This window comes from Nesoenas mayeri, assembly GCF_963082525.1.
Source record: "Nesoenas mayeri genome assembly, chromosome: W".
In the NCBI taxonomy this organism is placed as follows: Eukaryota; Metazoa; Chordata; class Aves; order Columbiformes; family Columbidae; genus Nesoenas; species Nesoenas mayeri.
In genome coordinates this window covers 792,428-811,876 of record NC_137553.1, presented here as the reverse complement: position 1 = coordinate 811,876, position 19,449 = coordinate 792,428, and the positions used below count along the sequence as shown (strand labels likewise).

The following is a 19,449-nucleotide window of genomic DNA, read 5'->3' as shown; positions in this document are numbered from 1 at the left end:
TAGGGCTGGACCTGCTGGAGAGCAGCACTGCAGAGACAGACCTGGGAGTTCTGGTTGACAACAGGTTGACCATGAGCCAGCAATGTGCCCTTGTGGCCAAGAAGGCCAATGGTACCTGGGGCGCATTAGGAAGAGTGTGGCCAGCAGGTCGAGGGAGGTTGTTCCTCCCCCTCTGCTCTGCCCTGGTGAGCCCACATCTGGAGTTCTGTGTCCAGTTCTGGGCTCCCCAATTTAAGCAGGACAAGGAATTACTGGAGGGAGTTCAGGGGAGAGCTATAAAGATTATGAAATGAAGAAATAAACTGATCAGCAGAGTCAATTATACTGTTAAGCAGGCATTTATTTTATCAGCGCTGGGGAACACTGGGGATCATCCTCCATACGTGCTCTTACAAGTGCTCTTCATAAGTGCTTTATAGTCTGATGTCTCTCAGTCCTTCCCCCCCTGCCCCGCTGGGGTCAGGTGCCAGGTCCCCAGTTTTGTAAAAACAACATTCCCTTGTTAATGGTTCCTTACAGAGTTCTTGTGGCTTTTACATTGGAAAAGCTATATTGCTGAGGTAATTTGCCTGAATAAAGATACGTTCAGGCAGGCAGATTCATTGAGTAACTTTGGATTTTGCTTTACTCTGTAAGGATAAAGCTTAATGATGTTAAAAATAAGGATTCCATGTTGTTCCATCTCCCTGTTTATACCTGCTATAGGGGGGAGAAACTCAGTGAACTCCTGTTACAATTTCAAAAGATGTGAAGTGCGAAGTGCCACACAGTTTAAGCTGAGATGGTTTTAAAAGAGTTTTTATTTTCTTGAGACATTAATGTATTCACACAATACAAAGTACAAATGCGTATTATGGCCAATAGGCTTGTAGTCAGTACTAGGATGATTTTGTCAAAATTATAGAATGGTAGGGGTTGGAAAGGACCTTTAAAGATCACCTAGTTCCAACCCCTCTGCCATGGGCAGGGACACCTTCCACTAGATCAGGTTGCTCAAATCCCTGTCCAGCTTGACCTTGAACATTTCCATTGATGGAACATGCACAACTTCTCTAGGCAACCTGTTCCAATGTGTCACCACCCTAATCATTAACAATTTATTCCTTATATCCAATCTACATCTACCCTCTTTCAATTTAAAGCCATTACTCTTTGTCCTATCACTACAGGCCCTGGTAAAAAGTTCTCTCTCTGTCTTTCATATAAGCCCCTTTATATGTTAAAAAGCCACATTACGTTCTCCTCTGAGCTTTCTCTTCTCCAGGCTGAACAACCCCAACTCTGTCAGCCTGTCCTCATAGCAGAGCTGTTCCAGCCTTCTGACCATATTCGTGACCCTCCTCTGGACCCTCTCCAACAGGTCCATGTCTTTCCTGTACTGGGATCTTCATGTACCTTGTAATAATCTCTTCTTGTAAGTAGGCTGTATTCACATTATTAATCTAAATTATAATTTATAGTTATAATAGTTATATAATAGTTATAATTGTTTAGTTTCTTACTTACAATGCACCTATTAATTATTAGTTAAATATAAAGTAAGCAATCTTCTGTCTCCCTCTTCTCATGTAGAAGGATCTGGTGGCAATTATAGAGACATGGTGGGACAGCACACATGACTGGAATGTGGTCATGGATGGCTGTGTCCTTGTCAGGAAAGACAGGCCAGCCAGGCATGGTGGTGGAGTTGCTCTTTATGTGAGAGAGCAACTACAATGTACTGAGTATTGTCCAGGCAGGAATGAGGAGCGAGTTGAGAGTCTGTGGGTGAGAATGAAGGGGCAGGCTGGCAGGGGTGACACTGTTGTGGGTGTCTATGACAGGCCACCAGATCAGGGTGAGGAAGTTGATGAGGCCTTTTACAGACAGCTGAGAGCAGCCTCACAATCACAGGCCCTGGTTGTGGTGGGGGATTTTAACTACCCTGATGTCTGCTGGAAGGACCATTCAGCCAGCCAGCCAGCCAGCCACAGTCCAGGAGGTTCCTCCAGTGCCTTGACGAGAACTTTCTGATGCAAAGGGTGGAGGAGCCGACTAGGAGAGGAGCCCTGTTGGACCTCATCCTCACTAACAAGGAGGGGCTGGTTGAAGCAGTAAAGGTTGAGGGTTGCCTGGGTTGCAGCGACCATGAGATGGTGGAGTTCAGGATCTCCTGTGGCAGGAACAGAATAGCAAGCAGAATTGCAACCCTGAATTTCAGCAGGGCCAACTTTGGCCTTTTCAAGCAAGTGCTGGGGGAAATCCCATGGGAAAGGGCACTTGAAGGCAAAGGGGGGCCCAAGAGAGTTGGTTGGTGTTCAGGGACTGCTTCTGCCAGGCACAAGATCAGAGCATCCCGACACGTAGGATGTCAAGGAAGGGAGCCAGGAGACCTGCGTGGTTAAACAGGGAGCTGCTGGGTAAGCTCAAGTGGAAGAGGAGAGTTTACAGATCATGGAAGGAGGGGCTGGCCACTTGGGGAGAATATAAGGCTGTTGTCAGAGGGTGTAGGGAGGCAACTAGGAAAGCTAAGGCCTCCTTAGAATTAAACCTGGCAAGAGGGGTCAAGGACAACAGGAAGAGCTTTTTCAAATACATGGCAGATAAAACTAACACCAGAGGCAACATAGGCCCACTGATGAACGAGGTGGGTGCCCTGGTGACAGAAGATACAGAGAAGGCAGAGTTACTGAATGCCTTCTTTGTCTCTGTCTGCTCTGCCGGGGGCTGTCCTGAGGAGCCCCGTACCGCTGAGGCCCCAGAGGAAGTCGGGACAATGGAGGAGTTTGCCTGGGTTGATGAGGACTGGGTTAGGGAGCAGTTGGGCAATCTGGACATCCATAAATCCGTGGATCTGGATGGCATGCACCGTGAGTGCTGAGGGAGCTGGCTGAGGTCATTGCTGGACTGCTCTCCATCATCTTTGCCGAGTCTTGGGAAACGGGAGAGGTGCCTGAGGACTGGAGGAAAGCAAATGTCACTCCAGTCTTCAAAAAGGGCAAGAAGGAGGACCCGGGTAACTCTAGACCGGTCAGCCTCACCTCCATCCCTGGGAAAGTGATGCAACGACTTCTCCTTGGTGCCATCTCAAGGCATATCAAGGATAAGAGGGTCATTAGGGGCAGTCAACATGGCTTCACCAAGGGGAAGTTGTGCTTGACCAACCTCATTGAATTTAATGAGGACATAACAAGATGGATGGATGATGGCAGAGCGGTGGACATGGTCTACCTTGACCTGAGTAAGGCATTTGACACAGTGTCCCACAGCATCCTCACAGCTGAACTGAGGGAGTGCGGTCTGGATGATCGGGGAGTGAGGTGGACTGCGAACTGGCTGAAGGGAAGCAGCCAGAGAGTCGTGGTCAGTGGGGCAGAGTCCAGTTGAGGCCTGTACCTAGTGCAGTGCCTCAGGGGGCAGTACTGGGGCTGGTATTATTCAATATATTCATCAACGATTTGGACGAGGGAATAGAGTGACTGTCAGCAAGTTTGCTGGTGACACCAAGCTGGGAGGAGTGGCTGACACTGGAAGCTGTGCTGCCATCAGAGACCTGGACAGGCTGGAGAGCTGGGCGGGGAAAAATGTAATGAAATAGAATAAGGGCAAGTGTAGAGTCTTGAATCTGGGCAGGAACAACCCCAGGTTCCAGTATAGGTTGGGGAATGACCTATTAGAGAGCAGCATAGGGGAAAGGGACCTGGGGGTCCTGGGGACAGCAGGGTGACCATGAGCCAGCACTGGGCCCTTGTGGCCAGGAAGCCAATGGTACCTGGGGTGGGTTAGAAGGGGGTGGTCAGTAGGTCAGAGAGGTTCTCCTGCCCCTCTGCTCTGCCCTGGGGAGACCACACCTGGAATCTTGTGTCCAGTTGTGGCCTCTCAGTTCCAGCAGGACAGGGAACTGCTGGAGAGAGTCCAGCGCAGCCACCAAGATGCTGAAGGGAGTGGAGCATCTCCCGTGTGAGGAAAGGCTGAGGGAGCTGGGGCTCTGGAGCTGGACAAGAGGACACTGAGCGGGGACTCATTCCTGGGGATCAATATGGAAAGGCTGAGTGTCAGGAGGATGGAGCCAGGCTCTTCTCGGTGACAACCAGTGATAGGACAAGGGGCAATGGGTGCAAACTGGAACACAGGAGGTTCCACTGAAATATGAGAAGCAACTTGTTGGGGGTGAGGGTGGCAGAGCCTGGCCCAGGCTGCCCAGGGGGTTGTGGAGTCTCCTTCTCTGCAGACATTCCAACCCGCCTGGACACCTTCCTGTGTAACCTCATCTGGGTGTTCCTGCTCCAGGGGGGAATTCCACTGGATGAGCTTTCCAGGGCCCTTCAACCCCTGACACTCTGGGATTCTGTCATTCTGTGATCTAAAACTCAAAAAATAACCCCTCATTTTGCAGGTGGTCCGAAAGCATTTATCATGTCAATTGGTGCACCCGACAGACTACTACCCGCTGCTGGTCTTCCAGACAGACGGGGAGGAAGCTGCTTCCCGTAGTCTGAGGGGAATGAAGAACGATTTCAAGGTCGTGGGAAGGATGGTGAAAGACTCAGGGGCTCAAGTGATCTTCTCTTCACTCCTTCCATCTTCAAGTGACGATGTGGGATGGAATAGGAAAATTCAGTCTCTAAATGGTTGGCTCCAAGACTGGTGCTACAGGCAGGGCTTTGGATTTTTTATAATGGTTGGTTTTATAAGACACCAGTCTGGACAGTGTCACGCGGGAAAGGTTTATCTCACAGGGGCAAAAGGATGCTGGGGCAGGATTTAGCTGGGCTCATTTGGAGAGCTTTAAACTAGACTCGAAGGGGAAAGGGGTTGTAGCTGGGCTTGTCTCAGTGGGGCAGCATTCTAAAACTGATGTGGACCGGGTGGCCTCCTATGCCCCTAGGGAGAAATGGGTGTGCTCTGCTCGCTCCCTGAAATGCCTGCACACCAATGTGTGCAGCATGGGGAATAAGCAGGAGGAGTTAGAAACCTGTGTTAGGGCAGGAGATTATGACCTGGTGGCAATTACAGAGACATGGTGGGACAGCACACATGACTGGAATGTGGTCATGGATGGCTATGCCCTTTTCAGAAAAGACAGGCTGGCCAGGCATGGTGGTGGAGTTGCTCTTTGTGTGAGAGAGCAACTACAATGTACTAAATTCTGCCCAGGAGCGGATGAGGAGCGGATTGAGAGTGTATGGGTCAGGATCAAGGGGCAGGCTGGCAGGGGTGACACTGTTGTGGGCGTCTGTTACAGGCCACCAGATCAGGCTGAGGAAGTTGATGAGGCCTTCTATGGGCAGCTGAGAGCGGCCTCACAGTCACAGGCCCTGGTTGTGGTGGGGGATTTTAACTTCCCTGATGTCTGCTGGAAGGACCATTCAGCCAGCCAGCCACAGTCCAGGAGGTTCCTCCAGTGCATTGATGAGAACTTCCTCATGCAGATGGTGGAGGAGCCGACTGGGAGAGGTGCACTGCTGGATCTCATCCTCACTAACAAGGAGGGTCTGGTCAAAGCAGTAAAGGTTGAGGGCTGCCTGGGTTGTAGTGACCACGAGATGGTGGAGTTCAGCATCTTGTGTGGCAGGAACAGAATAGCGAGTAGAATTGCAACCCTGGACTTTAGCAGGGCTAACTTAGACCTTTTCAAGCAATTGCTGGGGGAAATCCCATGGGCAAGGCTGCTTGAAGGAAAAGGGGCCCAAGATAGCTGGACTGCATTCAGAGATTGCTTCTTCCACGCTCAGAATCAGAGCATCCCCACACGTAGGGAGTCAAGGAAGGGAGCCAGGAGGCCTGCGTGGTTGAATAGGGATCTGTTGGGTATGCTCAAGCAGAAGAGGAGAGTTTACAGGTCATGGAAGCAGGGGCTGGCCACTTGGGAAGAATATAAGGCTGCTGTTAGAGGATGTAGGAAGGCAGCTAGGATAGCCAAGGCCTCCTTAGAATTACAGCTGGCGAGAGGGGTCAAGGACAGCAAAAAGAACCTTTTCAAATACATAGCGGATAAAACTAATACCAGAGGCAATGTAGGCCCACTGAGGAATGGGGTGGGTGCCCTGGTGGCAGAAGATACAGAGAAGGGAGAATTACTGAATGCCTTTGTCTCTATCTGCTCTGCTGGAGGCTGTCCTGGGGAGCCCTGTACCCCTGAGACCTCGGATGAAGCCAGGTCAATGGAAGAGTTTGCTTTAGTTGATGAGGACTGGGTTAGGGAGCAATTAAATAGTCTGGACATCCATAAATCCATGGGTCCAGATGGGCCCCTCAGTTCCAGAAGGACAGGGAACTGCTGGAGAGGGTCCAGGGTAGGGCAACCAAGATGCTGCAGGGAGTGGAGCACCTCCCTTATGAGGAAAGGCTGAGGGAGCTGGGTCTCTTTAGTTTGGAGAAGAGGAGACTGAGGGGTGACCTTATTAATGTTTATAAATATATAAAGGGTGAGTGCCATGAGGATGGAGCCAGGCTCTTCTCGGTGGCAAACAATGATAGGACAAGGGGTAATGGGATCAAGCTGGAACACAAGAGGTTCCACTTAAATTTGAGAAAAAACTTCTTCTCAGTGAGGGTGACAGAGCACTGGAACAGGCTGCCCAGGGGGGTTGTGGAGTCTCCTTCTCTGGAGACATTCAAAATCCGCCTGGACATGTTCCTGTGCAATCTAACTTAGGCATTCCTGCTCCGGCAGGGGGATTGGACTAGATGATCTTTTGAGGTCCCTTCCAATCCCAAACATACTGTGATACTGTGAAATCCTTTCTTCTCAGCAAAGTGCAAAATAGGCCCTGCTTTGCAGATGTCTGTAATGCCTCCATGTTAGCCTTAGATTGTTATTTTTCCCAGCCAGTTCCATTTTTCCTAGCAAAGTGCAAACTAGACCTTATCTTACAAGTTTTCAGTGTGGTCGGTATTTGCTTTTGGTAAATATGAGCAGAACTTTACAGCCTAAAATTTTAGCAAATCCAGCTTACCAAGTAACATGAAGCAAAAAGTATATTAAAAATCATACAACCTTATATCTCTAAATAATCCATTACATTTGGTGTGCATCTACTTGAGCTAAATGATCAACATCGAACTTGAATTGGGCTCATCCACTGACCTGTGAGTAGTAAAGCCATTGCCATACAGCTCACTTATGTAGCAGGGAGAGCTCACAGTGGGCTCATCCAGGCTGTCGTGTTTATAGAATGAAGTAGTTGACTCGTAGTCAAATCGCATACAGTAGGAAAAGTCTGCACAAGACTCTCTGCGCCCACAAGCCACCGGCGTTCAGTGTGCTCTTTTGCTTCCCCGTGGGTCTCCTGGAAGGAGTTCTTGGCCTGGCTGCGGCTCAGGCCTTTACCTCCTCTGGAGCCCGGACCAAACTGCTGCTGGTTTGCCTGGGGGGGGGGGGGGGGGGGTCGAGTGCATCCGCCACAGATACCTTTTTGACATTATGTATAAAAACACTTTATTGTTCAATAATTCCATCATTTATATTGTAGGTCATGCAGGAGTCTCTGCGAGCATGATGAAAAAAAGAACTTCCCACAAGTAAGTTGCTAGTATTTTTCCTGAAGTATAGTTTTCATTAACTGGAAGTACCATTCTAAAAATTTATCTGTATTTTTCCAGTGATTTTGCTCTTGAAAATCATGTGGAGTAGTATTCAGTGTATGTATGTAGAGTCAGACTTTAATTCTTTTGGGAGGACACTGGGAAAGAATGCACCATTGGTAGTGTTCTAAACATCATTTTGAATGTTATTCTGAGATAAATTATCCTGTAAATACAATTTTACAATTTATTCTATAATTCAGAGACAAGTGGTTGCAAGCTGGAAATTGGGCACATGTACTGTAGGATTCATTAGAGCTCTAGTTTTTGAAAAGGATTTTTCACCTTTTTTAAAAAAATAAGGGACATACTGAAGTACTTCTATAAGGTGGCTGTTATTTGCGTGAGGGATACTTGCTTATCCTGTACATTCATGGCATATATTATTCTCTCTACTACATTTTGAAGTAGTAGCAGCTAAATGCTGCTATGAGTAAATGTGAGAAGATAGAGATAATAGCTTAGACATGATTGACCTTAGTGTCTAACAGATAGATGTTGCATTGGGCTGCATCTTGAGTGGGTCAACTCTAAAAAAACAGGGGAAAGGTGAAATTATATAAAATGCTACTAGTTAGATTTTGAGTATGAAGTCCTATAGTGGTGATATACAATATGCATCAATCCAAAGCAATTTGTCTGACAGAAATATTTTCTGTGATTGACATTTGAATTAATATTAACTGTTTCCCAGGCACAATACCTGATGTAAAACTACTCTAATTCCTTCCACCAACTCTTCACCATTCAGTCTTGTCTATCTCCTTACAAGGCAAAGATAAACATTTATTTGTCTAGAGACAGGTAGAGTTAAAATTTAATTTCTCTTGTTCTTTTTCAACCGCTCAGAGAAAGGAGTATATGATGGGAAGACTATCAGAGGTGGGTTGCCTTTTGTACTTGAGGGTGGCTAGATTTGTCTTTATTGTTGTGTTGATATACACTTATTTAAATACCTAAATAGGTTGTATATTTTTGTAGCATAAAGGCTTTTATGGGGCATATTAAGTCATGATCTTAAGTCACATGGTTTTGAGACATTTAACTTAAGTGCCCAACTGAGTTTTATATTAATGTAACCTAGTTTAACTGTTGAAGAATTGTTTGGTAAGGGTTTTATTTTGTACCAAACCAAGATGACTTTGTGTGCTGCTCACTGACTTCTTTGAGAATGACAGAGACTAGTATAGAGTTATTTTTATTTGATATTCATTGCTTACATTTTTGAAATTAACAGTAAGTGGTACTGTAGACATGTTTATATTAAACAAGTGTGATATGAATCACTATTTTAAAATGTATGCTGATACTACTATGAGCTGTTACAGCAGACCATGAATTAGTAATACATACTTTGTCAGTAATTTAGTTATGAAGACTTTTACATTCCTCATTAAAAGAAAAAGAGGAACAAGTCTTTTGGCACTTGAAGGCCATAGGGGAGATTCTAAACTAGATTCAGAAGTTCATGGGGGAGGGAAGAGCCAACAGGATGGAACAAGGCATGGTCTAGTAACTGAGGAAGTGACAAAATGTGTGGATTAGTCTTCTGAACTCTTCTTAACTAGAGTGACAGTTAACCATTGATCCTTTTGGAAGGAGATCCCATGGTTATAGGTCAGTTGCAAAAGGGCAGTTCTTCTGAGTACTATGTCAGTGTCAATGAGTAGTGATGATCTTTGTGAACATGAAACTGACCCTGTTTGTGTCAGATCAGTCAGTAGTCTCTTGACTCATCTTTTCCACCCTTGATGTGTAAGGGAAGAGTGCACAGAACAGCATAAGTATAAAATCTTCCTTATGCTCTCCAAGTTACTCATAAATGGCAGTTCAAGGACTTTGAGGTGGAGGTTTTATCTGCAGTTTAACTACCACTGTACTTATTCCTTGTGAATTTCTGATCACACTTTAACTTGATGTGGTGGGTTATACTTGGGTATGGGCCAAACTCCCACCCACCCACTCACTCCCTCTCCTCAGTGGGGCAGGGGGGGAAATAAGATGAAAAAGCTCATGGGTCAAGACAGGGAGATTGCTTACCAGTTACCATCACAGGCAAAACAGGCTTGACTTGGGGAAAATTAATTTATTGCCAATTAGAATAGATTCAGGTGGTAAGAAACAGGAAGACAAACATTAAAACATCTTTCCTCCCCCCTTTCTTATGCTCAACTTCACTCCTTCACTCCAGACTCCTCTGCCACTCACCACCCCCAGGGTGGTACAGGGGAAAGCAGGGAAGGTAGTTTACAGTCTGTACATAATGGTTGCTCTCTGCTGCTCCTTCCACCTTGTACTTACTTTTTCCCTGCTTTGGCATGGGTTCTCTACAGGCCACAGTTCCTGTCAGGAAAACCTCCTCCAGCATGAGCTCTTCCAGGGGAGACAATCCTGTCAGGAAAACTGCTCTGGCATATGTTCTCTGTGGATTCTCCATGGGCCACAGTTCCTTCAGGAAATATCTAACTGTTCCAGCATGGGTCATACATGGGCTGCAGTGTGAATATCTGCTCTAGCACCATGGAATGCCTCCTTTTTTTTAATTGGTGTTCTCTCTGCTGTTTCTCACACTTTAAAAAAATTTCCCCCTCCTCCTCTGCCTGTCCAGTGGTATTTTGCCCTTTCTTAAATATGTTTTCACAAAGGTGCCACCAGCTTCGCTGATTGGCTCAACTTTGGCCAGCTGGGGCAGTTGTCCCAAAAATCAGGGTTCTTTTACCCGGTGTGCAAAGTGACAAATAACAGAGTCAAGATATTTGTTTATTCCATGTCTGTTCAGAGATGAGTCCTAGGTTGTAACTCCACAAAGCTAGCACCCCTCTTGGCTATCATACAGTTAACATATATTCCAAGCAACAGTTATCAGTAACTTTTCAGTTAGGCTTGATCACCCTCATTACCATTGGTTCTTGTAATGCCCAGCTTCACTTAAAGGTACAGCATGTTTTAAATTTACAGTGCATGCTCAGTGTGTGTGGGTCTTTGCTTAGGCCAAGGGCTTCATTGCTGGAGGTATGGGTTTTGACATTATAATGAGATTATATTGAGAAAAGTTCATCTAAGGGACACAAGCTGGACAAATCTTGTGGTATCTCTGAGCTCATGAGGGAGGGAGGTTTCCTTGAGCCCCCAACTCAAGGTCTGTCTGTTTCCTTATCTCTGTTCCAGATGGCTCTGCTATCTCTTGCCTGATTAAGCTTGCTCAAAGCCCTGTGTTGTGAAATATTTATTTTATCTTACTTTTTAACTTTTAATTAGGACGACTGCCAAGCCAGCTGGAACCAGCTATGTCTGGCACAGGTCAGTTTATCATGGAGGACACCCCTGCAGGTGTTGCGTTGTATGTGTCTGCTACCAAAAACTTGCCATGTATACCAAATAAACTTATAATCCTAAGAAAATTAGTTTCACAACTGAATTATAAGTTTTGAAGGAGTACAGAAAGTACTTTAAAACTTCTGTCTTTAGTAATGTGCATCATAGTCTGAATATCAAGGAAAAATAGTTTATAACAATTCTCTGATCATAAGATCCCCTGCTAGTGACAGTCTGTAGTAAGACTGAAATTCTAATTTGGGCCCTATTTTTAATAACTTTTCTAAATGGCACCATGAAATATAGAAATTATACTGACCATTGCTACTCTGCTTCATTTATACTATTTTATAAATTTATTTGAAATTTCCATTATCTGGTTCTGCTAATAAAACCTTTTAATGGAACAAGAATTTACTTATGAGCTTAATGCCTTCAAGAAAAATACTCAGTTGCTGAGGCGAGCAGCCCTGGTCCTGGCACGATCAGCAGCAGAGTGCTCTATCATGGTGCACAGGGGGGTTTCCCAATCCAGGGAACCTCAGGGGAGCCAAGAGACCTGCTAGAAGCCTGCAGCTCATGTGACAGCAGCTGATGAGATCTGGATGGGGCCAGGTGACCAAGCCCCCACACACATAAAAGAAGCCCCTGGGGAGCACCAGTGACCAGGAACACAAGCAAATAGGGCAGGAAAACAGGGAGTGACATGTCAGCAAAGGCCACTCACTGAACAGTCCACCCATCAAATCCATATCTCTCCAATTTAGAGAGAAGGGTGTTGTGGGGGACCATGTCAAAGGCTTTACAGAAGTCCAGATAGATGACATCTGTAGCTCTTCCTTTGTCCACTGATATAGTTACTCCATCATAGAAGGCCGCTATTTTGGTCAGGCAGGACTTGCCCTTGGTGCAGCCATGCTGGCTGTATCCAGTCACCTTCCTGTCCTCCATGTGCCTTATCATAGCTTCTAGGAGGATCTGTTCCATGATCTTCCCAGGCACAGAGGTGAGGCTGACAGGTTGGTATTTCCTGGGGTCCACCTTTCTACTCTTTCTGAAAATGGGTGCAACGTTTCCCTTTTTCCAGTCACAAGAGACTTTACATGACTGCCAGGACTTCTCAAATATCATGGAGTGTGGCTTGGCAACTACAGCAGCCAATTCCCTCAGGACTCTGGGATGCAGAGACCAGACAAGACAGATGACTTTTTAACCTTCTATGTGTTCGTGGTGGCTACACCAAAAGTCCGTCGGTAACCCTTTGGGTCCTTGAAGTACCCTCTCCTGAAGCAGTCTATGCCAAAGACACAAGGGGTCTTACTCAGACAAGTCTTTCTTCAGTCTTGATCCAAATTTCCCAGATATGGACATCCATGCAGCAGCAAAGATGCAAGGGTTGTTGATGTGTTTGAAAGCGTGGAAGCACCTGAGAATGGTCACATAGGAATTAGAGCTTCTCCTCCAAAAAAGGTGGCAGGATCAGTAGCCCGGCTGAAGTGCACCTATACCAATGCACGCAGCACGGGCAACAAACAGGAGGAGCTGGAAGCCATTGTGCAGCAGAAAAACTATGATATAGTTGCCATCACGGAAACATGGTGGGATGATTCACACCACTGGAGTGCTGCAATGGATGGCTATAAACTCTTCAGAAGAGATAGGCAAGTAAGGAGAGGAGGTGGGGTAGCCCTGTATGTTAGGGAGTGGTTTGATTGTCTGGAGCTTGATGAGGGTGAAGATAGGGTGGTGCATTTGTGGGTAAGAATCAGGGGGAAGGACAAGGCAAACATACTGATGGGGGTCTGTTACAGACCACCCAACCAGGATGAAGAGGCAGATGAAATATTCTGCAGGCAGCTGGGAGAAGTCTCCCGATCGCTAGCTCTTCTTCTCATGAGGGACTGCAACTTACTAGATGTCTGCTGGAAATACAGCACAGCAGAGAGGAAGCAGTCTAGGAGGCTCCTGCAGTGCATGGAAGACAATTCCTGACACAGCTGGTCAGTGAGCCAACTAGGGAAGGTGCCCCACTGCATCTGTTGTTTGTGAACAAAGGAGGACTTGTGGGTGATGTGTCGGTTGGAGGTCGCCTTGGGCATAGCGATCATGAAATGATCAAGTTTTCTGTTCTTGGAGAAGTAAGGAGGGGCCTTTCCAGAGCTTCTGCCTTGGACTTTTGAAGGTCAGACTTTGTCCTGTTTAGGGGCCTGGTTGACAGAGTCCCTTGGGAGGCAGTCCTGAAGGGCAAAGGAGTCCAGGAAAGCTGGACATTCTCCAAGAATGGAATTTTAAAAGGTGCAGGAGCAGGCTTTCCCTGTGTGCTGAAAGACAAGCTGGCAGGGAAGAAGATGGGCCTGGCTGAACAGAGAGCTTTGGCTGGAACTCAGGAAAAAAAAGAGTTTATGATCTTTGGAAGAAGGGGCAGGTAACTCAGGAGGACTGCAAGGATGTCATGAGGTTATACAGGGGGAAAATTAGAAGAGCCAAACCCCAACTAGAGCTCAATCTGGCTCCTGTCACAAAAGAGAATTTAAAATGTTTCTATAAACACATTAGCAACAAAAGTAAGGCTAAGGAGAATCTCTACCCTTTATTGGATGTGGAGGGAAACATAATGACCGGGTATGAGGAAAAGGCTGACGTACTTAATGCCTTCTTTGCCTCAGTCTTTAATTGTTCTCGGAGTACCCAGCCCCCTGAGCTGGAAGACAGGGATGGGGAGCAGAATGAAGCCCCAATAATCCAAGGGGAAATGGTTGGTGACCTGCTACACCACTTGGACACCCACAAGTCTATGGGGCCAGATGGGATCCATCTGACGGTGCTGAGGGAGCTGGCAGAGGTGATCACTAAGCCACTTTCAATTACTTATCATCAGTCCTGGCTGACTGGGGAGGTCTCAGTTGACTGGAAGCTGGCAAATGTGACATCCATCTAAGAAGAAGGGCTGGAAGGAGGATCTGGAGAACTACAGGCCTGTCAGTCTGACCTCGGTGCCAGGGAAGGTCATGGAGCAGATGATCCTGAGTGCCATCACATGGCATGTACAGGACAGCCACGCAATCAGGTCCAGTCAGCATGGGTTTATGAAAGGCAGGTCCCGCTTGACCAGCCTGATGTCCTTCTATGACAAGGTGACCTGCTTAGTGGATGAGGGAAAGGATGTGGATGTTGTGTACCTGGACTTCAGTAAAGCCTTTGACACCGTACCCCACAGCATTCTCCTGGAGAAGCTGCAGCTCATGGCCTGGATGGGTGTACTCTTCGATGGACATAGAACTGGCTGGAGGGCCGGGCCCAAGGAGTTGTGGTGAATGGAGTCAAATCCAGTTGTCGGCCAGTCACGAGTGGTGTTCCCCAGGGCTCAGTGTTGGGGCCAGTTCTGTTTAATCTCTTTATCAATGATGTGGATGAGGGGATCCATAGGCCTCCTTAGAATTACAGCTGGCGAGAGGGGTCAAGGACAGCAAAAAGAACTTTTTCAAATACATAGCGGATAAAACTAATACCAGAGGCAATGTAGGCCCACTGAGGAATGGGGTGGGTGCCCTGGTGGCGGAAGATACAGAGAAGGGAGAATTACTGAATGCCTTCTTTGTCTCTGTCTACTCTGCCAGAGGCTGTCCTGGGGAGCCCTGTAGCCCTGAGACCCCAGATGAAGCCAGGTCAATGGAGAAGTTTGCTTTAATCAATGAGGACTGAGTTAGGGAGCAATTAAATAGTCTGGACACCCATAAATCCATGGGTCCAGATGGGATGCACCCGCGGGTGCTGAGGGAGCTGGCTGAAGTCATTGCTGGACCGCTCTCCATCATCTTTGCCAAGTCTTGGGAAACGGGAGAGGTGCCCGAGGATTGGAGGAAAGCAAATGTCACTCCAGTCTTCAAAAAGGGCAAGAAAGAGGACCCGGATAATTATAGACCGGTCAGCCTCACCTCTGTCCCTGGGAAAGTAATGGAACAGCTTATCCTTGGTGCCATCTCAAGGCATATCAAAGATAAGAGGGTTATTAGGGGCAGTCAGCATGGCTTTACCAAGGGTAAGTCATGCTTGACCAACCTCATAGCCTTTTATGAGAATGTAACAAGGTGGATGGAGGATGGCAGAGCGGTGGATGTGGTCTACCTTGACTTCAGTAAAGCCTTTGACACAGTCTCCCACAGCATCCTCACAGCTAAGTTGCGGAGGTGTGGTCTAGACAATAGAGTAGTGAGGTGGGTTGCAAACTGGCTTAAGGAGAGAAGCCAGAGAGTGGTAGTCAATGGTGCGGAGTCTAGTTGGAGGCCAGTATCTAGTGGAGTGCCTCAGGGGGCAGTACTGGGGCCAGTATTATTCAATATATTCATTAACGACTTAGACGAGGGAATAGAGTGTACTATCAGCAAGTTTGCTGATGACACCAAGCTGGGAGGAGTGGCTGACACGCCAGAAGGCTGTGCTGCCATCCAGCGAGACCTGGACAGGCTGGAGAGTTGGGCAGGGAATAACCTGATGAAATTTAACAAGGGAAAGTGCAGAGTCCTGCATCTGGGCAGGAACAACCCCAGGTTCCAGTACAGGTTGGGAAATTACATATTAGAGAGCAGTGTAGGGGAAAGGGACCTGGGGGTCCTGGTGGACAACAGGATGACCATGAGCCAGCACTGTGCCCTTGTGGCCAGGAAGGCCAATGGCATCCTGGGGTGTATTAGAAGGGGGGTGGTTAGTAGATCAAGAGAGGTCCTCCTTCCCCTCTACTCCGCTCTGGTGAGACCACATCTGGAATATTGTGTCCAGTTCTGGGCCCCTCAGTTCAAGAAGGACAGGGAACTGCTGGAGAGGGTCCAGCGTAGGTCAACCAAGATGATTAAGGGAGTGGAGCACCTCCCTTATGAGGAAAGGCTGAGGGAGCTGGGTCTCTTTAGTTTGGAGAAGAGGAGACTGAGGGGTGACCTTATTAATGTTTATAAATATATAAAGGGTGAGTGCCATGAGGACGGAGCCAGGCTCTTCTCGGTGGCAAACAATGATAGGACAAGGGGTAATGGGATCAAGCTGGAACACAAGAGGTTCCACTTAAATTTGAGAAGAAACTTCTTCTCAGTGAGGGTGACAGAGCACTGGAACAGGCTGCCCAGGGGGGTTGTGGAGTCTCCTTCTCTGCAGACATTCAAAACCCGCCTGGACATGTTCCTGTGTGACCTCACCTGGGCGTTCCTGCTCCAGCAGGGGGATTGGACTAGATGATCTTTTGAGGTCCCTTCCAATCCCAAACATACTGTGATACTGTGATACTGTGATCGATTGCACCCTCAGTAAGTTTGCAGATGACACCAAATTGTGTGGGAGTGTTGATCTGCTGGAGGTTTAACAAGGCCATCCAGAGGGATCTGGACCAGCTGGATCATTGGGCTGAGGCCAATTGTATGAGGTTTAACAAGGCCAAGCGCCGGGTCCTGCACTTGGGTCACAACAACCCCAGGCAACACTACAGGCTTGGGGAAGAGTGGCTGGAAAGCTGCCTGGAGGAAAGGGACCTGGGGGTGTTGGTCAACAGTTGGCTGAATATGAGCCAGCATGTGCCCAGGTGGCCAAAAAGGCCAACAGAATCCTGGCTTGTATCAGGAATAGCGTGGCCAGCAGGACTAGGGAAGTGATCATCCCCTTGTATTCATCACTGGTGAGGCTGCACCTCGAATCCTGGGGTCTGTTCTGGGCCCCTCATGACAAGAAAGACCTTGAGGTGCTGGAGCAAGTTCAGAGAAGGGAATGGAGCTGGGGAAAGAGCTGGAGCACAAGTGTGATGGGGAGTGGTAGGGACCTGGGGTTGTTTGTTCTGGAGAACAGGAAGCTGAGGGGAAACCTTATAACTCTCTGCAACTGCCTGAAAAGAGGTTGTAGGATGGAGGGTTTCAGTCTCTTTTCACAGGTATCGAGTCATAGGATGAGAGGAAATGGCCTCAAGTTGCACCGGGGGAGGTTTAGATTGGATATTAGGAAAAGTTTCTTCCTGGAAAGGTTTGTCAGGCATTGGAACAGGCTGCCCAGAGAAGTGGTGGAGTCACCATCCCTGGAGGAATTTAAAAGATATGTAGACTTGGTGCTTACTGATATAGTTTAGTGGTGGACTTGGCAGTGTTAGATTTATGGTTGGGCTTGATGATCTTAAGGGTGTTTTCCAACCTAAATCATTCTATGTTTGCTATGAAATGAGAGTATCTGAAACTTACTGCAGTTGAAGGTTCATTTACAATGAGGGCCTAACTGATGCATCAAGAACTAATTTTAGGACTTGGTATTATCTGATTTCCTTGGCTCTGTGTGTTTTATATATGTAGGGCAGTTGAAATATTGAGCATCTAGGTGAATGAAATGTTATTTCAGTCTTTAAGAAGAAAATTTTGTGGACTTTTAAATTTAATCTGATAAAACAGAAGGGAAACATTTTGTGTATTCTGATTATAGCATCTCAAAAGGTTATGTGCATATATGTTATTCTGCTTATCACAGAAACAACATACTATTGATATAGAATTGATTTGAGTAAGTTCCTATTGTCTTACATGGAAGTATACTGGTAGCTATTATTACACACCCGTTTTTTTATATTATCACACTCATTTTGAAAAAGGGTAATAAGGAGGACCCTGGGAACTACCAACCAGTCAGCCTCACCTCTGTACCTGATAAGATCATGGAGCAGATTCTCATGGAAGACATGTCAAAACATATGGAAGGCAGGGAGGTGATTAGAGACAGCCAAGATGACTTCATAAAGGGCAAATCATGCCTGACTAATCTAGTGGCCTTCTACAATGGAGTGGCTGCATCAGTGGACAAGGGAAGAGCAACTGATGTCATCTACCTGGATTTCTGTTATGCTTTTGATATGGTCCCCCACAACATTCTTACCTCTAAATTGGAGAGAGGTGGGTTTGACAGATGGACTGTTAGATGGACGACGCCAAGCTGAGTGGTGCAGTTGATACGCTTGGGGGACAGGATGCTGCGGCGATTAGAAACGACGCATACCGGATGCAGACAAAGATTCACGCACAGACAGAGATCTTGTTCAGGAAGGAGCGCAGAGCCGGGCAGAGCAGAGAGCTGAGCCAGGCTGAGACCCTCTTTATTAGCCATTGACAACTTCTAGGACTTACAGATATGGGCCTGGACTAAGAGGTTACACAAGATGTTTTTCCAATAATTGTTATTAAAAACACACTGCACTGATGTTATCTCTGTTTCAGTTATGTTCCCACTCATTCACAGACCAGGCCCAAGGACATTCACATATCATACATATGGGGGCGGTTTTCCGACCTGAGATATCATTCTCACTGGCCTGGGCTATCACTTCTTACACTCATAAAAAAACATACTTCTGTATAACCTGTCCAAGGCCCTTTAGCTGGAACTGCTGTTCCCACATCTCCCCCTTTTTTGTTTTTGAACATCTGGTTCACAGTGAGCGCAGCAAGGACCCTGGCTTTATTCTTCTTTGCATTCTGTATCATTCTCCAGATGATTTGGAAGACTGCAAGAAAAAACATTACACGAGCACATCCAATTCCCACAAAAACCCATATATGCAGATTGAGGCCTGAAAACCAAGTTTTTGGGTGTAATCACTTTATGCTATCAGATAATGTTAGCCATTATGTCTTACAGTGATAATTCTTACAAATTATGCAATTATTTTGCAGGGCACTGGCTAAATCCTAAATCAGGCCTTGCACATTAGCTGAGACTGCTCTTTGGAGGTGTTGTTTTTCTTGATTTCGCTCATAAACATTATAATTAAATTTCAATGATATTACACATATTTAGCACTCCGATAACATAAAATACTGGTTCAGATATCAGCTAAGGAGATTATTTGAATACAATAACATAAGAATAATGAGGATCCACAACATGCATGTAGTCACTCAATAGAAACAAAACTAGAGGCCTCTTACTTCAGGGTACTCACAAGAAATAATCACTCACCTGGGTTAGGCAAAGTCTCATTCAAGGATATATCCAGTAAATAATCACTCACCCAAACGAGGAGGTGAGGTGCTCTCAATCCCAGGAAGTCTCCTTAGACAGTGTTCCTGTCTAAGGAAAGGGCTCCAGTTCACAGACCCACAGCTCTGAGAAGATCACTCAAAGGGTGTCTTTGGCGGGAACCCCATTTTATAGTCTGGTCAGATGTGGCTGTGGGCATTACAACATAGTTCAGAAGCTTTGCAGCTACTCTGGGCACCTCCTTTGTTGAGGATCCTGTCAATTGACCAAGGGTCCCACCCCTCCTGCCCCGCCAGCTGGTAGAGGTGAAGTCACTCTGCCCCAAGGCAGGGGAGGATGTGACTGACAGCACCTTGGCACCACCCTAGGTGTGTACTTTGGGACAGGCACAGTGGGGCACAAAAGGTGCTAAAGAGCCATCAACCTCCTAATTGAAGGCTCCAGATTTCAGGGGAATGTGCAACTGCCACACAATCCATCCTGTGACCACAGTCATCTGACAGGCTACTTTGGAGTTGTGCTGCAGTCACCTCTTGCCTCCAAAGTCAAAAAGGGACATTCTGTTGGTGAGTTTGA

At 46.7% G+C, this 19,449-nt stretch overlaps 1 protein-coding gene across 4 annotated transcripts in view; it reads left to right on the top strand.

The window, feature by feature from the left end:
- SPIN4 (spindlin family member 4) overlaps positions 1-19,449 on the top strand; it is a 53,763-nt gene that overhangs the window by 14,262 nt on the left and 20,052 nt on the right. For all 4 annotated transcript variants that reach the window (XM_080361860.1, XM_080361858.1, XM_080361857.1 and 1 more), the window contains one exon: positions 7,455-7,503. In XM_080361860.1, the coding sequence (XP_080217986.1) occupies positions 7,455-7,503 (49 nt within the window). The remainder of the gene's footprint in view (positions 1-7,454; positions 7,504-19,449) is intronic.